This window comes from Leguminivora glycinivorella, chromosome 18, assembly GCF_023078275.1.
Source record: "Leguminivora glycinivorella isolate SPB_JAAS2020 chromosome 18, LegGlyc_1.1, whole genome shotgun sequence".
Lineage (NCBI taxonomy): Eukaryota > Metazoa > Arthropoda > Insecta > Lepidoptera > Tortricidae > Leguminivora > Leguminivora glycinivorella.
Window position 1 is genome coordinate 5,726,417 of NC_062988.1, and position 24,949 is coordinate 5,751,365.

The 24,949-nt window shown below is 37.1% G+C and overlaps 1 protein-coding gene across 2 annotated transcripts in view; it reads right to left on the reverse strand.

Annotated features, from left to right (window-relative positions):
* LOC125235976 overlaps positions 1–24,949 on the reverse strand; it is a 76,866-nt gene that overhangs the window by 25,598 nt on the left and 26,319 nt on the right. For both annotated transcript variants that reach the window (XM_048142645.1, XM_048142644.1), the window contains one exon: positions 22,972–23,082. In XM_048142645.1, coding sequence (XP_047998602.1) covers positions 22,972–23,082 — 111 coding nt within the window. The remainder of the gene's footprint in view (positions 1–22,971; positions 23,083–24,949) is intronic.

Here is a 24,949-nt window from a genome sequence, read left to right on the forward strand (position 1 = left end):
CAGCGGGGAGGGGGACAATGACATTGTTGTCGCATTACGTGAACACATGGCAACGCTGCCATGTGAACTACCTTTGCTCGTGTAAACGAGCCTTGGACAGAGATGGCTAGAAATCGAAACCTTAGTAAATAAACTTATCATGAAGGCCAAAAAACTATTTGTAGATGACTAAGAAAGTACTTAAAGAACCTTGTGGTGTGGATAGACAACAATAATCATCATCATCATCATCTTGTCTCGGCCGGTTTCGGCCTCAGCGATCGGGTTTGGAATGGCTATTGAGAGCTACGGTCATGAGCTCTCAGGGGGTGCGCCAAAGTTCATATAAAATTGGTATATAGATTATTGGTAGTCCGAAAATGTTTCTCATACAATTTACATTATAATGATCATTACTTATAACAATTTTATGTTAATAACTATCGTAACTTCGAATGACTTATGTTCATAATGTCATTTATCATAAATACATTTTATACTAATGTTAATGCTTATATACTTATTGGTCATAACGATTGCGAGTAATATAATTTATCGTTATATTATTGTTAACAGAAAAAAATCACATGTGACAGTCCAGTTAGGTGCGACGACGAGCGTAGCGAGGAGGAGCGTGTTAGGTTGACCGTGATCAAACCAGAAACGACTTTTTAATGCAAATTGTATATGTCATTGTAAAAGCTCCAAGCGCGCTTCTATGAATGGCGCAAACTTTTCATAGAACTTCTCCAAAACTTTTTAAATAATTGTATGATGAATGATTTTCTGAAACACAAAATTATGAATGTTATTAAATATTTGTATAGAATTTATGATTAAAAATTTTCGGCTAAATGATTATTATGAACAGTGATAGTAGTACAATTGATAATAATGGAACAAAATTATGATAAGTAAAATTATGAGAAATGATCATTCGGAGCACAAATCGGTATAAACAATAATTTTATATGATCCAATATGGACCCGCTCTCAGGTGGCTGACGTAGCCTATTTTCGCAAAGAATGTATGACCACACTCACTGTATGTCAGCACCCCTCCGATGTAATTATATAATATCCAAATATTATAAATATTTAATAAGTGCAGAAAAAGGCAAGTGTACATATACTTGGTGGGCTGTACTCTCGCTTGTCACTGACATGGAAAAAAAATAGTTTTATCACCGCGAGACAGTGTAAAGTGGCACGTGCGAAGGATCCCATACGACTCTCCACATTGTCGCTACTTTCAAACACGTATCGGACGTGGTAAAAGGAGCGTTCTTGATTAAGATAACATTTCTGTGATTCTTTGCGTCTGAAACAACCTTTATGCCAGTAGGCTGTAATTAAATGAATGGAATTTGACAAAGAAGAGTTTCACTGTTTATTCCCACAAATAGCAATAAAACTAAAGTGGTATGTAGGCGCTAAAACAGAATGTTCGTGAAAAAATGGTAATAGATGACTATTCAGTGTAAGTAATAATGAAAATGGATCTGATCTGATGGCCAACTGTTAATTAAATTAAGACTGGTAATACCACAAATTAAGTTAATGTAACAACTTCGTAATTGCAGGTTCATTTTCTCGTCTTTTGTTTCGTTCTCGTTGGTTACTTAAAAGATTGTGGGTTTATTTAATTAGAGCGATACACATCACACGCTGAGCTTCGCACAAAGGTTTGAAGAAATATCGCAATACCCGTACCCCCACGGCCCTATGTTCCATTCCCTGACAGCAGGTCATTGACCTACCTGCTAAAATGATCTTAAAGTGTGAACATAGAACTTAAATGAGGCAAATATCTTGTCGCAACAGTGCAAGTTTCGAAAACATCACACCAACCTTACACCGTGGAAACGCGTCCGAGCGATAAACAAAACACAGTCGCGTCAAAACTTCCACGTATCGAGTTCAGAAACAATCGCATTCTTCTAGAAACATTTAGATAAAGTAATTGCTTGACACGTTAGGCTGTCGGCGGTGTGGTGGGAATACTGACTGGGCTTACCCAAATGAGACGAGCCTATTTTGTTAAGGGATAGTTTTTGTCTGACTGTAATCGCTACCTCGCGTTTTTGTGTTAGTTGGCATAGGTACATGTAATGCACATAAGGGAATGTAGGGGTTGTTTCTTTTATAGAAATCTACACACAACGATGAGAATTTCTGACGCATTTTTCGTTCCGATGCTTTTTGATAAGAAGTTTGTTGAAAAAGTTTGTAGCTACGAACCTCTGATATAAATAAATAAATAAATATTATAGGACATTCTTACACAGATTGACTGAGGCCCACGGTAAGCTCAAGAAGGCTTGTGCTGTGGGTACTCAGACAACGATATATATAATATATAAATACTTATATACATAGAAAACATCCATGACTCAGGAACAAATATCTGTGCTCATCACACTAATAAATGCCCTTACCGGGATTCGAACCCGGGACCGCGGCGCAGCAGGCAGGGTCACTACCGACTGCGCCAGACCGGTCGTCAAACATATATACATAGAGACATTAGTCTACACCTACAGTGTCTACTTTAAGTAGCTTCGTGTATTCGTTCCTGTTGTATAGGATTTTACGGAGTAGGAAAGCTTGAAAATTTAAATCATATCATGTCATCAGTAAAAGTAAAATTCGTGGAAATTTATATTCTTATTTTGTTGATACACAATTGTTCATGTGTGAAATTGTAACAGACGAATGTGTTTCTATCACATTTGATATTTAAACGGACAATGACAATGCATGACCCAGAAACGAAAATCAACCGTGTATCCTACGGGAACCGTCGTTGGTTGACCTAAAATTGACGATCAATACAGGAATATACAGCAACTATAAAACAACGAAGCTTTCGAGCATTTGGTTGTCATGTAAACTTTTGTGAAAAATTAGGCTCAATATTTGTGTCAAATAAATAAAGAAATAGATGTTACATTTGTTGCAACTGTTGCAAGCGTATAGTTTTTTTGTCGTAGATAGTGAGATGTAAGGTTTCAAGCAGAGGGTTAACTTATTGTTGGTTGCAAATATATCACCAGAAATATATCTTATTAACAACCGATAATGCTGTCGATTCTGATGAAACGTCACGTTTATCGAGAACTTGAGACCGCTGTGTTATTTTCTATATAGAAGCAATGTAAAATGATTAATTGGGGCCGGCAATAATGAAGTTTGAATCAAGCGCAAACAATAGATGATGCCATCAGTAATTACCTGAGCAAACCTATTTACACAGATATGATAATGATCATCCGTGTCAGAGATGGCGTGTCGCTGAATAAAGATAGAATCTTTTATTTTCAATGTGAAATGATGTAACTTTGTGATACGGTGGTGAGTCAGTCACCAGAGTCACCACTGAAATCTTAGATGGCAGTGGTTTTCACGCTTCGAAACCACGCTTTGGACACCTTTTGACGCCTGTCGTACTCCGTACAGGGTATGTAGAAACTGACCAATCTTAAACGTTCCTAGTGAATTTAAACGAAGATAATTAAACAATGTGTAGGTAATTGTTTATACAGAACGTGAGCGTAGGTGACGTTTCTTTAACGAGGGATCTCAATCTCATAGATTTCTCGCGATAACACACCTTTTATTGTAGAAAAGAGGCTTAAAATACGTCCGGCAAATTTATTAGCTCTGTCACATCATAGGCTGAATTATAAACTTATTGAAGTAAAGCGTCGTCAAGCGATTAACTTTCCTTATAGACATTCTGGACAAGCTCGTAATCTTGAGCTCCTCTGTAACTATACTGCCTGATTGGAAGTTTAATTAAGTCAAAAATTTAGCTCATACGAGACAAAATGTGACACTGGAGTATCTGTTCCGTATTATCGTATCTAGGACTAATTTTTGAGGTATATTAAAGTTCGAATAGGGCCTATAGTTACAGAACCTGCATGACGTTTATTCAAAAGTCGCAATACCATGGAAAGTATTTATAATTCTTAGAACAAATTAAATTATCCTCATAGAAAATAATTTAATTTGTATTTTAGTAGACACACTACTATTTTAACTATAAACTGAAATAAATGTCATATACAAAGAAAAAATGACCAAGGCCTCCAAGTGTCCAAAGCTGGATTCGAACCAGCGTCCTCCGTTATCGCGACGGATGCCTCAAACCACTCGGCCATTCGGTCACGGTGGCAAGGGTCGAAATTTTCAAGTATTAATATAACACAATTATCGAAGGCTAAGGCGCCCCCCGCCATCTCTGAGATAGAACCGAAACTAGTTCGATCTCCTAACTGAATCAACTCATGTGATTACGAGTTAGCGAAGCGAAGACTAACTAGACTTGGAGGCCTTGGTCATTTTTTCTTTGTATATGACATTTATTTCAGTTTAAGTATTTATAAGCTAAAAATTCAACAAGTTAAAATTGTTTAAACTTTCCCTTAATGCGTTAATATGACAAAATAAATTAGGCTTTCGTGACATGCCAAATGAGAACACGAAGTGTCAGATATGTCATGTGCTAATGAAACATACTGTGCGGTCACGTTCCCGAAAATACCTTGTTGAATGGATGGCAAATAAATACGTAACTAGTGTTTATTTGCTATTTGTGATAAGGCCCATATTACATTTTCATAAATATATCTTATATTTTCATAAATATAATTGATGTGGCTCGGAAAGCGGCCAAATTAAAGTGGGACTGGGCTGGCCACGTCTGTCGCATGCCGGATGACTTATGGGCCAAGAATACCACGCAGTGGGAGCCTCTCGAGTCAAATCGAGGATCCGGCAGACCTCGTCGGCGATGGCGGGATAACTTAGACTCCTTTTTGAGAGACTGGTCAGTTGTCGCACAAAACCGAGAGGAATGGAAAAAGAGGGGGGAGGCCTTTGCCCAGCAGTGGGACACAATAGGCTCATAATAATAATAATAATAAGCCCCCAGGGCAGCTTGTGGCGAGTTGAATGGGAAGTGGCGTCCCTTGGGTCCCATGCCCCCGAGAGTCGGTCAGGCTCCTCCCTCCGGCTTGCCTTCACTGGCCGGCTGGAGTGAACACTGAGCAGGGGCCGCAGGATTCTCACCTCTGGCTTGCCTTAACCGGCCGTCCAGAGTGGGGTGCCAGAGCTATATGCTCGCAGGGTGGAAGTGAAATATGCATAAGACGCGAGTTGGCACAGTGGCTGTTTCGTACAGACTGGGTAGAAAGCGGCGCACACCTCTCCACACCCTGAGCCGCTCACGCTATGTTGTCCCCTTGTCGCTCCGTGCGAGCGGCCGTTTTCGGGGACCCATATAGTGAGTTGGCGAGTCACGTACCGCCTGCCTATTTTTTCGTGTTTTTAAAACATATGATCAAGGCAGGTGCCATAGACCTTTCCATAGACCGGTCACTAGCACACTAACATTTCAACCCAATAGCCCAGTATAATTTGTTTCTTTTCATTGCAATAGTTTTACACTAACCGGGGCTTGTCCTTGGGTGCATTCTATAGTGCGGACAGGGACAATCGCCGGCTAGTGTCACATTACTTTAAATTAAACTGCCTTAAAGGGCCTCTGCGCTGTTGGCTTCGGCCCCACGCACGCCTCCCAAAAGTCCGGGACCCCATGGTCCCGAGAACTGGAAAAGACAAACAAATAATAATAATAATAAATATATCTTAGATCATAGGTTTGTTTGTATGCCTCCCGTTTTCTTCAACGTGAAGAAAAAGGACGGCATGTTGTCTATGATAATATTTCTATGATAGTCTAATATCGGCTTTAGTTAGTCACACATCATTGCATTCATTGCGTCACAACACAAGCCTTCTTGAGCTTACCGTGGGCCTCAGTCAATCTGTGTAAGAATGTCCTATAATATTTATTTATTTATTTATTTATTGCGTGTTCCTAAGGAATGGTAAAAATTCTGTGTTTTCGCTTGCGTATAATTAAGGCTGCTTTCGAGAAAAACGTCAAAATAATGTAAAATTGATAGTTTTAGTCGGTAAATACTACACTTTCTGTTATCTAATAAATATATTTAATTCAAGTTTCAATTAGAGCATCTTATTATCTTGATACTTATAAGACTGGATTTTAGAAAACTTACTAAATTAATTACGATTTTTTCTCTGATGCACGTTTAGGAAAACCCGCGTATAGCGCTGGATTAGTCGATCTTATTTGTAAAATTTGGAGAATTTGGAATACTGAAACTGGTAAATTTATAATACGTGTATCATGTACTACAAACTTCTCAGACTACATTTTTATTATAAGGTTTTTAAAAAGAGTAAACAGGGCTAAGACGAATTAAATTTTTTTTAGAAATTACCTAAAATTAAGTGATGAATTGTTAAAGTTGAACATCTGTATAAGGATAAAGTAAATTTTTTTTTTTAATATTTCATGAGATCAGTATGAACAGGAAAACATAATAATGTAATGAGCCGTGTTTATTAACGTGTATTAATTAACTATGTTACTTTTATCAATTATGTAAAAACGTGTCATCAATATCAGAAAGGAAACTGTCTTACATAACTCCCTTAGAGTAAAACTAACCCACTTGGGATGAACATCATTGATCGGCCTAACTGAATGATTATATAAATCGGTACGAATCAGTGAAAGTGAGTATACAAATATTTCTGCCTTTTTATTAGACTGTGGGAAGTGTAAAGTTTGTAAATAACGTTGTTTAAACATCTACAGGAAGTTTGTCATGAGACAAAAGGAGTGGAATTCCTTGCCGGCGGCTACATTTCCGAGCTCATATAACCCGACAACCTTCAAATCTAGGGTGAACAGGCGTCTTCTGGGCGAGCTCACTCCACCGTGAGCCATCGTGGCCACGTCTTTATCTTTGGCTAATAGTCTGTGGCCAAGAGTAAGCCCATTTATAATTTTTTTTAAAAGTCTCTTACCATCGTCCTATTCTTTTACCTTATTTCAAACACAAAGTCCAGTTATATTGAGTACTAGCTTTTACCCGCGGCTTCGCCCGCGTAATAAAAGTATTCTTATTGAAACGTTTACAAAAAATAAGATTTTCATTTGGATCCGTAGGTTTCTTTGTAGGTACATCTGTCCGCGATTATTTCCATTGGGGGGTCATTGTAACTGATCTATTTGCTGTACGGTCAGCCAAGAACCTTACACTGCTTATTGGCTGACTGTACCTTACACATATTACTATTGTTTTAAAAGAAATTCTTGCAATGATTGTAGAATTGTTACACAGCGACCACAGCGTAGGTAGTAGGTACGAATATGTATGTATTTTCCTATATAAATATTTATACTCGGGAAACTTCATACAACCCACATAGCCAGTATCTCGACGCTATGGTCGGTAGGGTAAAAAGTACTTCCTTGCATTATCGCTTACAATTTTTTCCATTTAGCTTATACTTATTGCAAACGTAAACTTATAAAAGGCAAGCAAACAACGATCTTCTTACAGCACATTGAATATAATAGTTATCACGGATGCAGGATACTTGCCGATGCCTACTTACTAATCCCTTCCCACTGAGCCACCTGCATTTTACACTGCCTAGATATCGATTGCCGACCGATTATTCCGACCCCAATCCCTATTCTTATCCCCGTCCCTATCTCTATCCTTGTCCTCGTCCCCGTCCCCGTCCCGTCCCTGTCCCCGTCCCTCCCCTATCCCTATCCCCGTCCCCGTCCCCTATTCCTATCCCTATCCCTGTCCCTGTCGCTGTCGCTGTCGCTGTCGCTGTCGCTGGCGCTGGCGCTGTCGCTGTCGCTGTCGCTGTCGCTGTCCCTGTCGCTGTTACTGTCCCTGTCCCTGTCCCTGTCCCTGTCCCTAACCCTAACCCTATCCCGTCCCTGTCCCTGTCCCTGTCCCTGTCCCTGTTCTTGCCCCTGTCAAATTATCATGCTAGGAGGTGAAAATCCTTTCTTAGTGCTCCTCTTATGGCTATTTTGGATATTTTAACCCTATTGCACTACGACAGGGGACAAAATTTCTTTTCCACCTCATTAGATTTTTAAATCGTTGTATTTATCGTAATCAGCGACCCGATAAACCATAAAAACGATACCCATATTGTGTTTTTGACTTTACCCCCTTTGCACCCCTTTAGGGGTCAAATTTTCAAAAAACCTGAAACATGTATTTAGTCATATGTCTTTAGGAATCCTCCTGTGAAGTTTCGTATAAAATAGTCAAACTAATCTTGTTTCCCCATACAAACTTTGAACCCCCATTTGAGTCCCTTAGGAGGCGAATTTTGAAAAATCTTTTCTTAGTGCTCCTCTACACTATATAAGGAACCTACGTGCCAAATTTGACATCTCTAGGACCAGCGGTTTCGGCTGTGCGTTGATATGTCAGTCAGTCAGTCAGTCAATATCTTCTTTTATATATATTTTTGATATTTAAACGCCATTGCACCACAACAGGGGAGAAGGTATTTCACTTTCGCCTCGTTAGATTTTAAAAACGTTGTATTTATCGTAATCAGCGACCCGATAAACCATAAAAACGATACCCATATTGTGTTTTTGACTTTACCCCCTTTGCACCCCTTTAGGGGTCAAATTTTCAAAAAATCTGAGACACGTATTCAGTCATATGTCTTAAGGAATCTTCCTGTGAAGTTTCGAATAAAATAGTCAAACTAATCTTGTTTCCCCATACAAACTTTGAACCCCCATTTGAGTCCCTTAGGAGGCGAATTTTGAAAAATCCTTTCTTAGTGCTCCTCTACACTATATAAGGAACCTATGTGCCAAATTTGACATCTCTAGGACCAGCGGTTTCGGCTGTGCGTTGATATGTCAGTCAGTCAGTCAATATCTTCTTTTATATATATTTTTGATATTTAAACCCCATTGCACCACAACAGGGGAGAAGGTATTTCACTTCCGCCTCGTTAGATTTTAAAAACGTTGTATTTATCGTGATCAGCGACCCGATAAACCATAAAAACGATACCCATATTGATTTTTTGACTTTATCACCCCCTTTTCACCCTTTTAGGGGTTAAATTTTCAAAAAACCTGAAACACGTATTTAGTCATATGTGTTAAGGAATCTTCCTGTGAAGTTTCGAATAAAATAGTCAAACTAATCTTGTTTCTCCATACAAACTTTGAACCCCCATTTGACCCCCTTAGGAGGTGAATTTTGGAAAATCCTTTCTTAGTGCTCCTCTACACTACATATGAAACCTACGTGCCAAATTTGAAATCTCTAGGACCAGCGGTTTCGGCTGTGCGTTGATATGTCAGTCAGTCAGTCAGTCAGTCAGTCAGTCAGTCAGTCAGTCAGCTTCTTCTTTTATATATTTAGATTATTAGTACAAACAGGTTTCAATGCAACTATCGGTTTTCTCGGTTATGCCGTCACCGGAATGCAAATAAGTCACGTGCCAATTCCGACAACCGATCTACGTGATCTACTATAACATGACTATAGCTCGTTACTTGAGTGATAGAGATTTGCAAAGTATAGCGGTTATCAGACGGGTACGTAGCTAAATGCATAAACGCTCACGATAATATCGTTTTAGTAGCTATCTATCTCTATCACTCTTTCGTATTGGCGCGATAGAGCCAGACTGCGTTTCGATCGGCGTCCAGCGTCAACTATTGTCATTTCGGCTAGGTCAGCTTATGCGGACGACGACGTGCTCTGATGTGTGAGAAAGATAGTACTTGTGTTATTTTTTATTTCAATAGGGTGTTGTGTTCGCCATGAATGAACACAATTACTTTAGGACATGCTAGGTGTAGGCAAAAATTTTGAGATGGCGCGCTTGGTACCTACTCAAAGTTTGAGCCTGTGTATCTACTGGCGTGCTAGATCAAATCGTAAGAATTCTACTACTTTTTGATTTTTGAACATGGTTCAGCTATCAGCATTAATATACTGTTCGTCTTATTAAGACCGTCTCAGATATTTTTGCGGCCTTCGGAGAGAGATATCCTATTATAACCGGTAACTGTTCTATAGACCATGTCATTGGTATTTATATTTTAATCACATCAGAATTTAAAATCCTTGACGACATTTAAAATAGGTACATTTTAAAACCAATGATCACACGTTAGTACGTTCATCCCGTCAAGTTTCCCTCAAGACAGGATGCGTTAAAAAAAATTCCCAACGGAAAAATTGCAAGATGTAAGTATTATAATTTTAAATGTAAACCTTCCAAGGTAGTAAAACGGGAAACTGTAACTCATAAACAAACCCATAACGATTTATTATGTCCCCGGAAAGCCCAGACTAAGGTGCGGTTAATACATCACGAATCTAATTAGCTAAGTTTATTTGGGCAATTGACCTAATCTAGCGGAGTTTGTTCAATAAAATGTAGTAAATCACAAGAAAAAGCTAATATTAGTATGTCTTTCCCATCACGGAACAATGGTATTCCGGACCTTTGGGAGGCGTGCGCGGGGCCGAAGCCAACACGTAGAGGCCCTTTCGACACTTTAATGAAATGTAAGGGGTACACCGAGCGGATGTTGCCCTTGCCCGTATCATGGGACACACGCAGAGGCAACACCCGCCAGGGTGTAAGGACTATTTAGACTATTAGTGTTAGTTATTTTGGTATATTTATTAGAAATGCTCGAATAGTGATGGATTTGACCTAGTACTGCTGTTAGAGTAAAAACAGCAGATCAAGATCATAAGCATAATACAAGGACAGTAACAGCGAGGAAATTTGAAGTCCCTCGGGTTAATAACTATTTTGGTGATAGAACTTTAAAGAAAAGAATTCCGTACTTTTTAAATAGTCTGCCCGAGAATATTAGGCATGAGCCAAATAAGAAAAAATTTAAAAACGCATTAAAACTGTACCTCTTGCAAACACTTAAATGACAGTTACAAACGTGTAAATGTCATTTAAGTGTTTAAATACGTAATTAATATTGTTTAAATTATAAGTACATACATAAGTAGTTTAATCTACATATCTGCTAAATAGAGACTCATACCTGCAGACAAACTGTAGATGCAGTTTTGCAGGGATATGTTTTAATTATAAGTCCTATACTGTAACTAATAATAATAACAATAAATAAAAAATACAGTTTATTGAAATAAAGGAAACCTAAAATACAAGAGAAAATCTCATGATCAATGACAATCGATACATGCGACGCGACGCTGATCTCTGACGACATCTTGGAAGGGTAGGGATGGGAACGTAGGCTAGTGAAATCCCTTATACTACTACCGAAGATTCTGGCCCCCTTTTTCTTTCGAATATTCGGCATAACATTTTGAGTCACATTTATCATGAAATCTATTTGCAGACAAAGTACGTTTGCTAAGATGAACTGGTAGTTTAAATAGTCAGACTTATTACTTAGTCAACCAAGATAAAGATATTAAGATCTACCTACCTTGGCATTTATAATATTACTTATTAGTAAAATTAAGTAGGAGATCGTAAACTAGAACTTTCCTTTGCTAATCCGCGAATAGATAACGTGCAAGTCAATCAGTGCTAACCTGTTATAATTACTTGCGTATTTTTTACATGCAATTAATTTTCCCACCCTCCGACCGCAAAAATAAATATAAATACGCAAATAAATATAACAACCCACCACCAAAAATACAAAACTCGACACGTGTTTTGTTTTATATTTTTGGTGGTGGGTTGTTATATTTATTTGCGTATTTATTTTTATTTTTGCGGTGGGAGGGTGGGAAAATTAATTGCATGTAAAAAATACGCAAGTAATTATAACAGGTTAGCACTGATTGACTTGCACGTTATCTATTCGCGGATTAGCAAAGGAAAGTTCTAGTTTACGATTAACATGGATTTCCGCAAAGTAACGCCTGATTCCATCGATTAAGTAGGAGATGTTTATTAGACAGCGATCATAAATTTCTATCTATTGGTGTTAAAGGTAAGGTTATGATGTGAAAATCTCTTTCATGATATTGCAAATTAGTTCTCCAATAAATTCAGATGTCGAGGTGTAAAAGCAACATTAAACGAATGAACAGTTAAACGGAAATAATTTATGAATGAATGAATAAATAAATTTTAATAGCACTTAGATTGCATCGGAAGTTCAGATAAACAAGTAAATATCCTTTTATTTATTCTATTCCTTTAATATGAAATATAATAGCAATTAATATTAATAACATAGTTGCTACATTATTTACTACATTCTGAAAAGAATAATACAGCGAGTATTGAACTGGTGTTCTGTTCAATGTTTACTACACAGTTTAAACAGCTTTCCAAATATTAGAGAACGAAATACTTGGCATAGTTTAAAGGTTCTTAATGGTAACCGTGTCAAAGAACATTTCATTGAATAAAACATGATAAGGAGCACCGTGATATTATATATAGACTTTAATAGTATTTTATAATTATAATACAAAGCTTTTCAGTCGAGTGCCATGTTTAGGCCACGAAGCTTGCTGAGTGGCCTAATAGTACGGCACGAGAGTGAAAAGCTTAATTATATGACTATTGTATACAATACATTTTCTATGAGTCATCATCTTCGAAAAATATCATCATTCAAGTTAAAATTAATGTTAATGGCGTCGTTCACCGTTGTATCAACATCGAATTACTTGGCAACCAATTGTTTGTAATAACCGTCTGTGATTGGTCGATAACGCGATAGATAAAAAAAATGTGTTTCAGATGCAGAAAAATTTGCCAGGTATCGCAAATTAGTATAGAACTTGTATGAAGTTCTATTTTTGAAATTTTTTCAGTTAACTAAAGTGAAGTGTAATGAAATATTATAGTTGACTAAGTGTCAAAGACTATCCAACACTGAAAAGTCAGCACTTATAGTTTTTATAAACAGCAAGGGTAAATTATGAACTGGTCACGCATTTGCTAATTTGAATTCATTGAAGAACCCTTACTTTTTCCCTACTCTTGCAATTTTCTAGCCAATTAAAACGACAAACATGATCTGACTCATATAAAGTATTAGTCATGATATAAAATGAAATGCAACCATAAGGAAACAAGCAAGTATAGGTAAGCTCGCTCCATACATCAGTTTTCTCACTGGTATAGGAAAGATGCAACGTTTCATTCATTAGTAGAATACTTATTATATTAGCTCTATTCTAAATAAAGTTTTTGATAAACAAGCACTTTAAGGCTACTTAATTTTGCGACAATCCAAGTTATAGCTAGAAACACCCTTCTGCAATATCGATTTGAATCAAAGGGACAGTTGAATGACACTCAACAACCTGACAGAACTGCGCTGACAGCCTAGGCACTGTCTTTAGTCTGATAAGGCCCACTTGCACCAATCACTTAACTCGGGGTTAGTGGGCTGTCATCTGTCAAATTCCATATAAAATGGTGGGTTAACCCTCGGGTTAATCCTCCATTTTCGTTGGTGCAAGTGGCCCTAAGTGAAAAGTGTCCCACACTTCATACGCAACATTGATGTTAAGGAAGTTGACTATACGCAGATCAAACTAGACTGCGAATTTGATGGACAGCCTTGGCAGGTAAACTTCCTAATTTCATAAAAGTTGTTTATTTAGCATTTAACATTGGATTCCGATAAGTTACATTAGTTACAGTTATACGACATACCATATTCATGTATTCGTTTGTTAAATTCTGGTTTAATTTAAAGAAGTGAACTAAGTATATTTATAGTTTTACCTAATTCACCCAGGTGATCTGAGCTTTTAGGGGGACGAGGTAGCGCACATATAAGATCTCAAAAAGTAGGTAAAGAAAAAGGAATATATAGTACAGACATTTATTGCAATACTTTATTTTTAATGACTTAACAGCTTAAAACAAAAACATCTTCTTTATAGTGTCTAACCTCTGTATGTATTTCGTAGTACATTTGGATTCTGTTACTTTTAGTTGTCAAATTTCCATCTAGATGTCGCTGTACCGAGTGTCACAAAAGCTAGATCGCGGTGTTAAGATTTTTTCGAGAAACATGACGTCTAGAAGGAAACAAACCATAGTCAAGCTTTTCTACCAGTTATACCTCTATTGATTTAATACATTATTGTTTAGTCAAGTGTGAGTGTTTTCTTTTTGGGCCTTTTTACATGGTCCTTCGAGCCGGATAGTTCGGCTAGTGGATTCGGTAATCTTCGGGCCACCGGACGCCGGTCAGGGTAGTGGATTGCTACCAGTGGTGTTAAGGCGAAGAAGAGCCTATGTCCCGGAGCAACGTGTGACATAAGCAACGTGTGACGTCAGCGGTGAGATGCAACAGTATGACGTAAGCGGATTATATGTGTGACGTAGTGAAGTGACAACCGTGAGTACTTTAAATTATTACGTAGTGCAACTGTCAAAAACTTAGTGAAATTTCAAGCAATTTGGACTTAGAAAAATTTCATCAAGTTTGGACTTAGAAAATTCTTAGCAAGTTTGGACTTAGAATAGTTTCGAAAAAAGTGGAACGACGGGAAATCCACGCCCAATTTTGCCTAGATTGTACTAAGTTCCAAACACTTAGAAAATTTCACTATGGAGGCTCTTATAAAAGTGCAACAGGACTTGTACTTGAGAATTGATAAGGCAAAAAGTAACTTTAAAAAATCACCCAAGGAACGACTTAACTCTGCAGATTACCTCAAAACAAGATTAGAAAATTTAGAATCTTTATGGAATCAGTTTATGACAACTCATACTCAAATCATTAAAGACTCTAGTACACTTGAGTTCACCGAGTATATAACCGAAGACATATATTCTAATGCGGAAGAGTTATTCACGGATTATAAGTCGGACCTAAAGGCTGCCTTAAGCAAACTAAATATTTACGTTCCTGTTAAGAGCACTGAGCCTACCACTGTTGAGAATAAGTCGGATGTTGGGCAAGGCAAGTCAGTGATGGTCAAGTTACCGAAGATTTCAATTCCTACGTTTTCTGGCAATTATTCTGAGTGGACTAGCTTCAGAGATTTATTCACGTCGCTCATACATAAGAACAGAGATTTAGACGACGTTCAAAAATTGCACTACCTGAAAGGTTATTTGGTTGGTGAAGCTGAACAGCTTCTGCGTCACGTACAGATCACGCAAGATAATTACAGCGCATGTTGGGAGAAATTAGAAAAGCGCTACAATAATAAGAAGTATCTTTCCAACTGCATTCTCAAACGCTTCATGAGTCAGAAGAATATTATGACAGAGTCCGCGAATGCACTCAAAGAATTGCTGGATACTACGAATGAGTGTCTAAATGGATTAAGCAACTTGGGCATCGACACAACTACATGGGACATAATTGTGATTCATATCATTTGTCTGAAATTAGACAACGAGTCTAGGAAACAGTGGGAACTTAAGGTTAGCGAGTCTTCTGATGATTTGCCCGCACTCAACCAACTTCGAGATTTTTTAGAAACCCGATTTAGGGCATTAGAATGTTTGGATGGGAAATCATCGAAGACCAGCTTTGTTCCAAAGAAACCCAATGCACCATGTACTACTAACTTAAAAGTGCATCATGTAACCGAAGTTTCTTGTGGCTATTGTTCTGAGAATCACAAATTGTGTAATTGTAAAGGATTTTCTAAAATCGATGTTGATGCTCGACGTGATTTCATCCAGTCTGGTAATTTCTGTTTTAATTGCTTAGGTTCAGGTCACAACGTATATTCCTGTCGCCAATCTACTAGATGCCGAATTTGCAAGCGCAAACATCATTCTTTATTGCACCCAAAAACGAACACTCAAGCAACCGATTCTCAAGTCAAACCCAATCAATCGGTTGAAGGCGATATTGTTGCCCATGCAACAACAGCTCCATCATCATTGTGTGATGAGCCCAATAATGTAACAACTTGTTTTTCGACCAGTCGTGGTCAAGTTTTCTTGCCAACGGCTTTGGTTCAAGCTCAGTCGAAAACTGGTTCAGGTATAACTCTCAGATGTTTAATCGACCAATGCTCGGAAGCCTCTTTCATAACGGAGTCTGCAGCACAACTGCTGGGAAAACAACTAAAACTAAAATAACTGTTACGTTACAAATACAATTTTAAAAAAGCCTAGACATTGCTGACAAGAACTCGTGCGGTGATATTCTTCCCTCTTCCAAATTCTTTAATTGTTCTCCATATTTCATAATAAATATTTTGTCTTTCCTCTTGTTCGAATTGAACAAATTCTTTTTAATCTTAGATCGATCAGCTTGGATTCAATGGATTCTCTGCACATTCTTTGCAGAAATAAAATAAGCGTTGGGTTTGGGTATTCAACCTACGGTGCCACGCTTCCACGCTATTCGTGGTTCGAAGTCTTTCATCTGTGCAGCATATGGGTATAGGGCATCAAAACCAGGTCTGGTTCATGTATCTCTGTAACCGCCTTAGCTCAGGTGTGTCTACTGCATTTATTAAAATATTAATGATGCATCATTACATTAATAATATGCCGTGGATAAAAGCGGCATTTACTGCTTGGCGAACTATTTCTTCGCCGCTCCTTGTATTCGTCTCTTTATTCGGTAGTAGGCTGGATAAGACAGTAATTACATTTGTTGTTTCTTCGCTGCTATCGATATCCATGTGTAATGAAAAAAGTGCGCTTAAAAGTGCCATCTCCGAAATATTGAACAGGTCGATCAATTGAATTTTCCATTGTTCTACTACTCATTACTGTGGAAAATACCAATATTTTATCATTTTTGTCTGCGCCGCCGTAAACCAGGAAATTCTGGGCTATTATCTGGGGTATCTCTACATCATCCAGGCTGTGAAAATTGGTCTTGGTTGATCGTAAGAATTTTCATTTAGCTCTGTATAGTGTGTCTTTTTTCCACTTGTAAGTCGGTATTAAATATATAACATCATTAAATTATCTTTTAGTTGAATGACAACATCTTCAAACACTTCTTTGACAGGTTTAAAATTTTCGCAGACCTGTTTTTTACAAGAGTCGATGATGATGTCGATATGGTTTTGGGCATTTTTTTCTGGCAACTGTGTACTGTTGAACGCTCAATAGTCTGTTTATCCTTACTTAATGTCAAATACGAGCTATATTCATTTCTAGCCACGCAACGCCACGATGATGTTCCGTTTTTATTAGTTTTATTACTGAAATTGTATTTACATATATGCATTGGTTGGCCCGCTGACTTTCAATAAAGGTTAGCTTAGTACACGTTCATTTTTTAGTAACAGAGGCAATAATGGCATGGGTCTGATCTGTTATACTCGTACATATAGTGACATAACATAGCATATCTTAGTAAAGCTTAAAATGTACCATCATCCTGTGATGCGTAGTCTAATACGCTACTTTGCGTGCTCTGCAACACAGAAGGTGTATTAAATAAAAATCAACTAGATTGTGGATTGTGTACACGTATTGTTCATCTTTTAGTAACGGAGGCCCATCTGTCATGGGTCGGTGATACTACATTTGACTAAACGGTAACCGCTGACCTATTTTAGGAGACAACGCCCTATACTTTCCTTTGTTGTTGTTAAGGCACCCATTTCACGATTATCTTTCACGTCCGTCAGTCGAATTGATGGTGTTTTGTTTTTAAAAACAACATCATCTATGGTGGAATTTGTTACGTATTTGGTTAATAGCTATGAGCTGGAGACAACTTAGAAAATGTAAGAATGAACAATACGAAATTCTTGACACACCTGTCTGTGTCTTATCAGGGTACCTAGCCAACGTCACAATGGCTTACGCTTCGTAAGCGTATCGTGGCTAGCTCTCCCTATCGCTTTTCTATAGTATCGCAACAGAGCCAGACTGCGTCTCAATCGTCGGCCGTCTGTTCTGTCAGTAATATTGAAATGTCTAATAATTCTCCGGCTGATTTAAAGGGATTATTAAGAAAATAAATGTGTCGCTTAACTTCAAACCTGGGTAAATCCATTCTGCTTTAAGGTTGAATATATAAAAAATATAATATGATCTGAAAGATAATCAACCTTATAGCAGAATGGATTTACCCAATTTTGGAGTTAAGTGACACAAATATACGAAATATTAAAAAGATAACTAGGAAGTATGGCTTCATAACTGATTAGGTACACACGTTATTCGTTAGCCTCCAGCGTTAGGCATTTGCTTTGTGAACTACAAGCTTGCTAATCAAATATTCATAAGTGTGTAAATCGTTTTGTAATTGGATAACACTTCAATAGACTTTGCTATGAAATGTGGCAAGGACATCGCTGTATGTATAGTTAGTTGTATACCTACTGACGATTATGTATCGTAGATGTTTCCAAAAAAATTGTCGGTGAGTTGACTATCTCTGAAACAACAATGGGCCCTCAGGATATCGAATTGTCAGTTAGGTAGTTGTCAAAAAGTAATATTCTGAACAACGGACAGGCCGACATTATTCGATGAACTGGTGAACTGTGGATGCCCTTAAGATTTTTCTATACCACGTTAGAGCAGCGACAAGTAACCATACGGCTGTCTTAGCGACAAGTAAGCAGAGATCGGCAAGGGTGAGTTTTTTTTACGCTTTGCTCCGACGTCATCTTACGTATAAGGAAAATATGTCACCCTTTCCGAGTTCAGAAGATAAGACACTATTCCTGTCACTGTCAGTGATGAGCTGCACTGCATAGCCTTTAAACTCATAAAACAACAACACGAAAATTTTACATTTGTTTCTATTTTGGAAACGGAGGGTTGTATCGTGGTATTTAGTGCTTGACCTAAATACAAAACGCAGTTTTCCACGTGTTACACCCCCATAACCTAAGGGAGCTGGCGATGGCGTGCTCCCAGAGGGGTTGTGAAGGAATCGATTAAAGAAACAGGAATAGTATTAGCATATCCACTTTGACAACTACTTTCAAGATATCAACTATATTTTGTTGACAGTACGGTCTATAATGAAAAGACACTAGAATAAGGTATTATAGTTTAAAATGTATAGCTGTACGATACGGTTCACTATTGATTACGCAAAGACATTGCAGTTTTATAAAGTACTAGCTTTTGCCAGCGGCTTCGCTCGCGTCAGAAAGAGACAAAAAGTAGCCTATGTCACTCTCCATCCCTTCAACTAACTCCACTTAAAGAATCACGCCAATTCGTTGCTCTGTTTGGCCGTGAAAGACGGACAAACACACAGACACACACACTTTCCTATTTATAATATTAGTATGGATCTATTTCAAGTAAATCCAATCATGTGAAGGGAAAAGTGGGAATAAATGTGGCCGGATGTAAGAGGAAAGTAATGAGAAGTTTGAATAGTTGTGTGAACGATGATGACAAGAAATGAAAATATGTGAATGCATGACGATGGGCGAGAGAGGTGTGGAAGAAACGTGATATGCCGACGCTAAATGAATGGGATAAGGGCTTACGGATGACAACAGAAACAGCAACTTGGGAACTGAACGGTGATAGTACGTCTTCTAAAATAGCCTAATTATAGAGTTCTGGGATTGGATCGGGTTACATTGCACGATGTTATGCTTTCTAAAAACAGTCAAATGTTAAAAAAGAACAACAAATATGTATACATATAAACCCGTAAGGATTACTTTGATATGAAATCATTGTTTACACGGCTAGTCTAGACATACAGAACAATCCGTTATGGTTGCTTTATTTTGATTTGCGTTACATTTGATTATGTTAGAAGGTTAGAACCATGTTTTATTTCAACAAAATTGTTTTTAATTCATTCAAATTTAACTAAAAAAATTTTTTTCTGGAAAATATTCTATAGGCATTCTTATTCACAAGAACCTAAAAACGTTCTAAAAGCCATACGCAAGAATGAATGCAGAACGAATCAGATTTCGCTGCAAAATAATTATTCTCACAAAAAGATAATATACTTTATAACGGTAAATCCAAAATGAAAGTGTGAATACTGAATACAGTTGCCGTATTTATTTGGCAGTCATGCTAAATTAATTTGTACAATAACTGTGATTGATATTTCTACGTGCAAAAACTAAATAAAGGTAATTTTTAATCAATCCAATTGGACTTGGAACTGCTGTAGAAATGCGACTGGCAGTTGTGCAAGCTCCAGGCATGTGTATCACAGGCTTTGTCTCACTCAGCCTTTTCAGCAAGTTCAAAACTTAAAACATCATTCCACGACTTGACTCAATTAATTCTCACGCTATTAAATCCCTTAAGGTTAACCACATATGTAGATATTTATATCTATAATTCCGCAGACACTGAACGACTTTGATGTTAAATCAAGAGTAGCTCAAGGGCAATATACATTAGGGTGGGCCGTTTGAATTTTTTTCCGAATTTCGCAACGCAAGACCCCTCAAAAGTTGCAGAAAAAATAGCACATTGCAGTAAAAATAATTTAAAAAATCCCATGTCGTATATTTAGCCCTCTACCGACGTTTGTATTTAAAAAAAAAGTGCAATTTTGGATTTAAATTTAATTTCATATACTTAATAGAATTATTTTTTTTAAATATATTTAGACTTTTTCTTATTGCGGTATATGATACTGTCACTAATTAACAACATTCTAGCAAGATTACACCTGTTCACAACATTTCAACAGTACTTGTTCTAACGTGATTTTTGGCTTAAAACCACTAGTAACGACGCGTCATTTGCTCTACTTCTCTAAACCTATAAGTACTGTACGGTGTATTGCGATAGGATTTCATGTACGAAGACAGTATTTTTAAACCTGATATTTACTTTTTATAGTTATAATAGTTCTATATTTAATATAAAAATGAGTGACGATCCTTTATTTGGATTCGCCGGAGCACGACGGAGTGAAACTGTTTGCCCTATGTTTGGAACGTTCTCTGAGCTAAATAATAAACAGATCCCTACAATACACTTATTGTAGGGATCTGTTTATTATTTAGCTCAGACCTCACTAGGCTTATTTACCTCACTAGGTAATTAAGTGTATATTACTGAAGAGACATGAATTGAAGATGAAACATAACGGGAAACAACCTGCTCACTCCGACATTTTCCAATTGGTAAGTGAAGAAATTCACCTTATTTGGAAAAACGCGTCTCTCCCTACAGTTTCTCAAGACCGTATCAGGCAATTGCTGAAACTCCATTTTGACAAAAATACCTTTGACAAGTAAGGTATCCTACTTCTAAAAAGACTAACTCATTCGAACAAAAATGGGATAACTATAAGTATTATTGCCTGACTACGTTGTTTGACATAAGTTCTTGCAAGTGTAAGGAAAAATGCAGTTGCCCGAAAGAACGAAAAGTACCCGTGAAAGAAATTCAATTTTTAGTGGATCAAAGAGGTGAAAGAAAAATGATTATTGGCAATACAGATAAGATAGAGACACAGAAAATTCAAAATAGGATGTTAAGGAACGAAAAACAAGGCCAAAGTTCTATCGACGCTAATGTACTTTTGCCAAAGCCAGTGACTAGCCGAGCTCAGCGAAAGGACACAAAAAACACTCCTGAATCGAATACCGATCTTCAAAATGACACTGCAACTGTACCCACTGATCTAAAACAGAAGAATTACAACCTGGTCTCACTTCCAACTGTTGCGACCTTATGCGATCGATATCGATTGTCATCACGCACAGCTGCAGCTCTCACCACAACAGTTTTAGTAGATGGAGTACAGGAATTTAATAATTGATAAAAATAAAATCCATAGAGAAATTAATAAATCAAGATTGGAGACAAGAAGAATCGAGCAGTATTACACTAAAAAGTATTTACTTTGACGGAAGAACGGATAAAACTTTAGTATCAGAAACGAGTACCCTTGCCACACGCAAGCGGTTGAAAGAATGGTTAAATTAGTGACTGAAGCCTCTGAAAGTGTTATAGGAGAACTGGCCAGGGATGGATTAATTAAAAATACACTGGTATCTCATACCGAATTTGATTCAAATAAGTGTCAAAAACTAACGAAATTCTGTTTATTTGTTGTGTTGTATGGCATCGATTTTTGTATCTTTTCTTAAAAATTATAATAAAAACGTTATGTTTTTATTATAAATCAGACTTTTATTTATTTCGTAGCTTCAAAAAGTATTCTATTTCGCATCATTAGTCAAAGTAGCAACTTACTCAAAATTACTGAAAAAATCGGTAAAATTTCATTTTTCGAGGGCAGGTAGAGGGCTCAAGACATTAAAATTATTGAAAACCAATTATATCATTAAAATGTGCATTCCAAGCCGCAACTTTTGACAGGTATTGCGTCATGAAATTCGAAAAAAAAATAATTCTCATACATAAACGGCCCAGCCTAATATACATGAATGTAATAATAGAACTTATAGAAAATGTATCCCGGTTCCTTTTGAACTTTATTGTTTTGGTTTAAAAAATATGATTATACGAACTTATACTAGAATCCGTTTTAAAATAATAAGACGGAAACTATAGATTATGGATGACGATTTGTTTATAAAATCCATTATAAAGAGATCAGTAGATATTAAGCAATCCACTTCATCTAGTCTAGACGATCGCGTAAAAAGCGTGTTTCAAGACACCCTATTTTCAAAATGATTATACCTTTCGAGGTAAAACCGGTCTGTTGTTATTTTTTCATTATGATGGAATGAAGTACTTTCGTTTTTTAGACGGCTGTTTAAGCCGCTAATCCCTAGCTCCTCCATTCCCAATTTCCCATGGGTCTAATGGACATATTGGACATGGAAAAAACGTTAAATTGAATTGTATTTTGTTTCTTCGTTAGCTTGACATCGAATCGGTGAAAAGCAACATCAACAGTAGCCTTCACAGCTTCTAGAGTGAGAATTATAAATGGGAATATGCTCTAACCAAGGAATCGGAAAACTTTTTGGGAAACTATTCGAGCCTTAAGAAAACAGCGGTTTTCAATCCCTGCCAAACGCACTGGTCCCACGTCCCACCAGGGCGACGAATATAACTCGCTCGCGCTATCATCACGTCTCTTTCATTTACACGGGAGTGACTATCTTTTGTTATTTCTATCGCCGATACGATAGTTCATAGCGCAAACTCGCTTTTGGTGACACCTTAATATGATATTCTGAAAAGAGTACTTACTCGATGGCCGGAATTTGGAGACATCGTCGCCACATTTCTCCCTGTTGTAGAGAAGACTCTTGCACATGCGCCATGGCCCGAAGTAGCCTTTGTCGTAGTTCGGGTTCTCGACTATGGACAAAGAGGTTTAACGTAAGAATTTTTTTGAAGAATTTGCGGAATATGATATTATTGGTATGGAGAAACTGAACAGCGTAGTAAAACGATTATTAAAAAAATTACATACATTTTTCGCTATCATGTAACATATTCATAGAGACTTAGATAAACGCAAAAAAAAATCTTAAGCCTAGTGTGCACATCCGGATGTCATTCATGCTAGCATTCGCGTATTAATTTTTGAAAAAGCATAAACTACAGATGCAGATTTGTAAGATGCGGACAGTTCTCTGAAATTTCAATCGATAAGAATTACCTATCTTAAGTTTCAATATCAAACTTACAAATTTTTTTGGAAGCATTCCGATGGCACATCAAAGGCATATGTAAATGCCATAAATAGCATGCAAAAATGTTTAATGGGCTAGAGATAATCATGCAAATATTGCCAACTCGAATCCATTAAACCGGAAAATCTAATTAATAGTCACTACTATTTACAAATTACGGCTAGTTTTCATAATGTACACCGTTATACCTTCATTAAAGTACACTGTGATAGCTAAACAATTATTGCTCATGGAATGCTAATTGTCTTATTAGCAAACCATACATAGTCATCAGATGTACCTACTTTGATACACAACCATTTATTATTCAATTTATGTGTTTAAAATGGAAGCCTTTACAATGGTGCCTCATCTAAGTAAACAAATTGTCGAGATCACATTAAAAAAAACGATTTACTCGTACCTTTGTAGCAAAGACGAACAAAAAGACATATACGAGAGCACAATAGATTACGTTATCCCACACAAAAATGGTTTTATTAACTGAATGTATACCTTATTTCATTAAATAAAGCATTGTTATTTGTTTAGTATCTTGAGTTGAGAATCAAAGTCTCACGTGCGTGGTTAAAATCATAACAGATAAAGTAAATACATTTTCCCCTCACTAGCTCGGAAACACGTGTTTTGTCCTTTAATACCAGCGGGTAAAAACGCATTTTATCCACTAGTGGGTAAAGTAATTTGACCTTGAATAAAGTCAAATTAACTGCTTTAAAATTGATAAAAGTAGGTGAATCTAGTAATATAGATGATTTACCACCTGTGGAACTACTGGAAGCAGTGATAAACGCATTTTTTGCGTTGTAGTTTCTTCGCTATAGTGAGGGGAAAAGTTTTGTGTTACACTCGGGTGCAAATGTATTTTACTTCTCGTGTGTTAAAAAACTCGCAAATTCAGGATTCTATTCTCGAACCACTCGCTTCGCTCGTGGTTCAACTATAGAATCCTTTCACTTACTCGTTTTTCAATTCCACACTCGGCGTTAAAATACAACTTTGCCCCCTTGTATAACAAATAACTATAGATCCCTCGTTATGTAAAGTTGAATTTACCCATAAAGGATCATCGGCGACCTTGTCAATTATTACCATATTACGCCATCTAAGATATAACGGGTCTATTCAAGTAGTTAAAATGGTAGCCAGAAATATTGTTGCCTTTGTAATAGATTTTCTATACATGGTATCAAGCGAACTTTACGTTACACTATGACAATCCAAAGCCACGATTCAAAACTGGAGCTACAAGTAAACCTACAAAAACGCAGCATATTCTAAAAACCTGTAGCACATAAGTACTGTTTGTCTATCAAAAATCATTGGTGTGATAGTCACATTGACATTTGATTTAGTGATTAAAAAAAATCTGTGGTTATTATAATGAGATACTAGGGCCAACACTCAACAGTCAACATTCCCTAGCCAGACTGACAATCATAATACTGAACTCCTAAGCTAAAAAGCGCTATCTCAAGCGAAAATCCATAGCTAACTTATACTTAAGCATCTATAGCTGACAGTTCCAT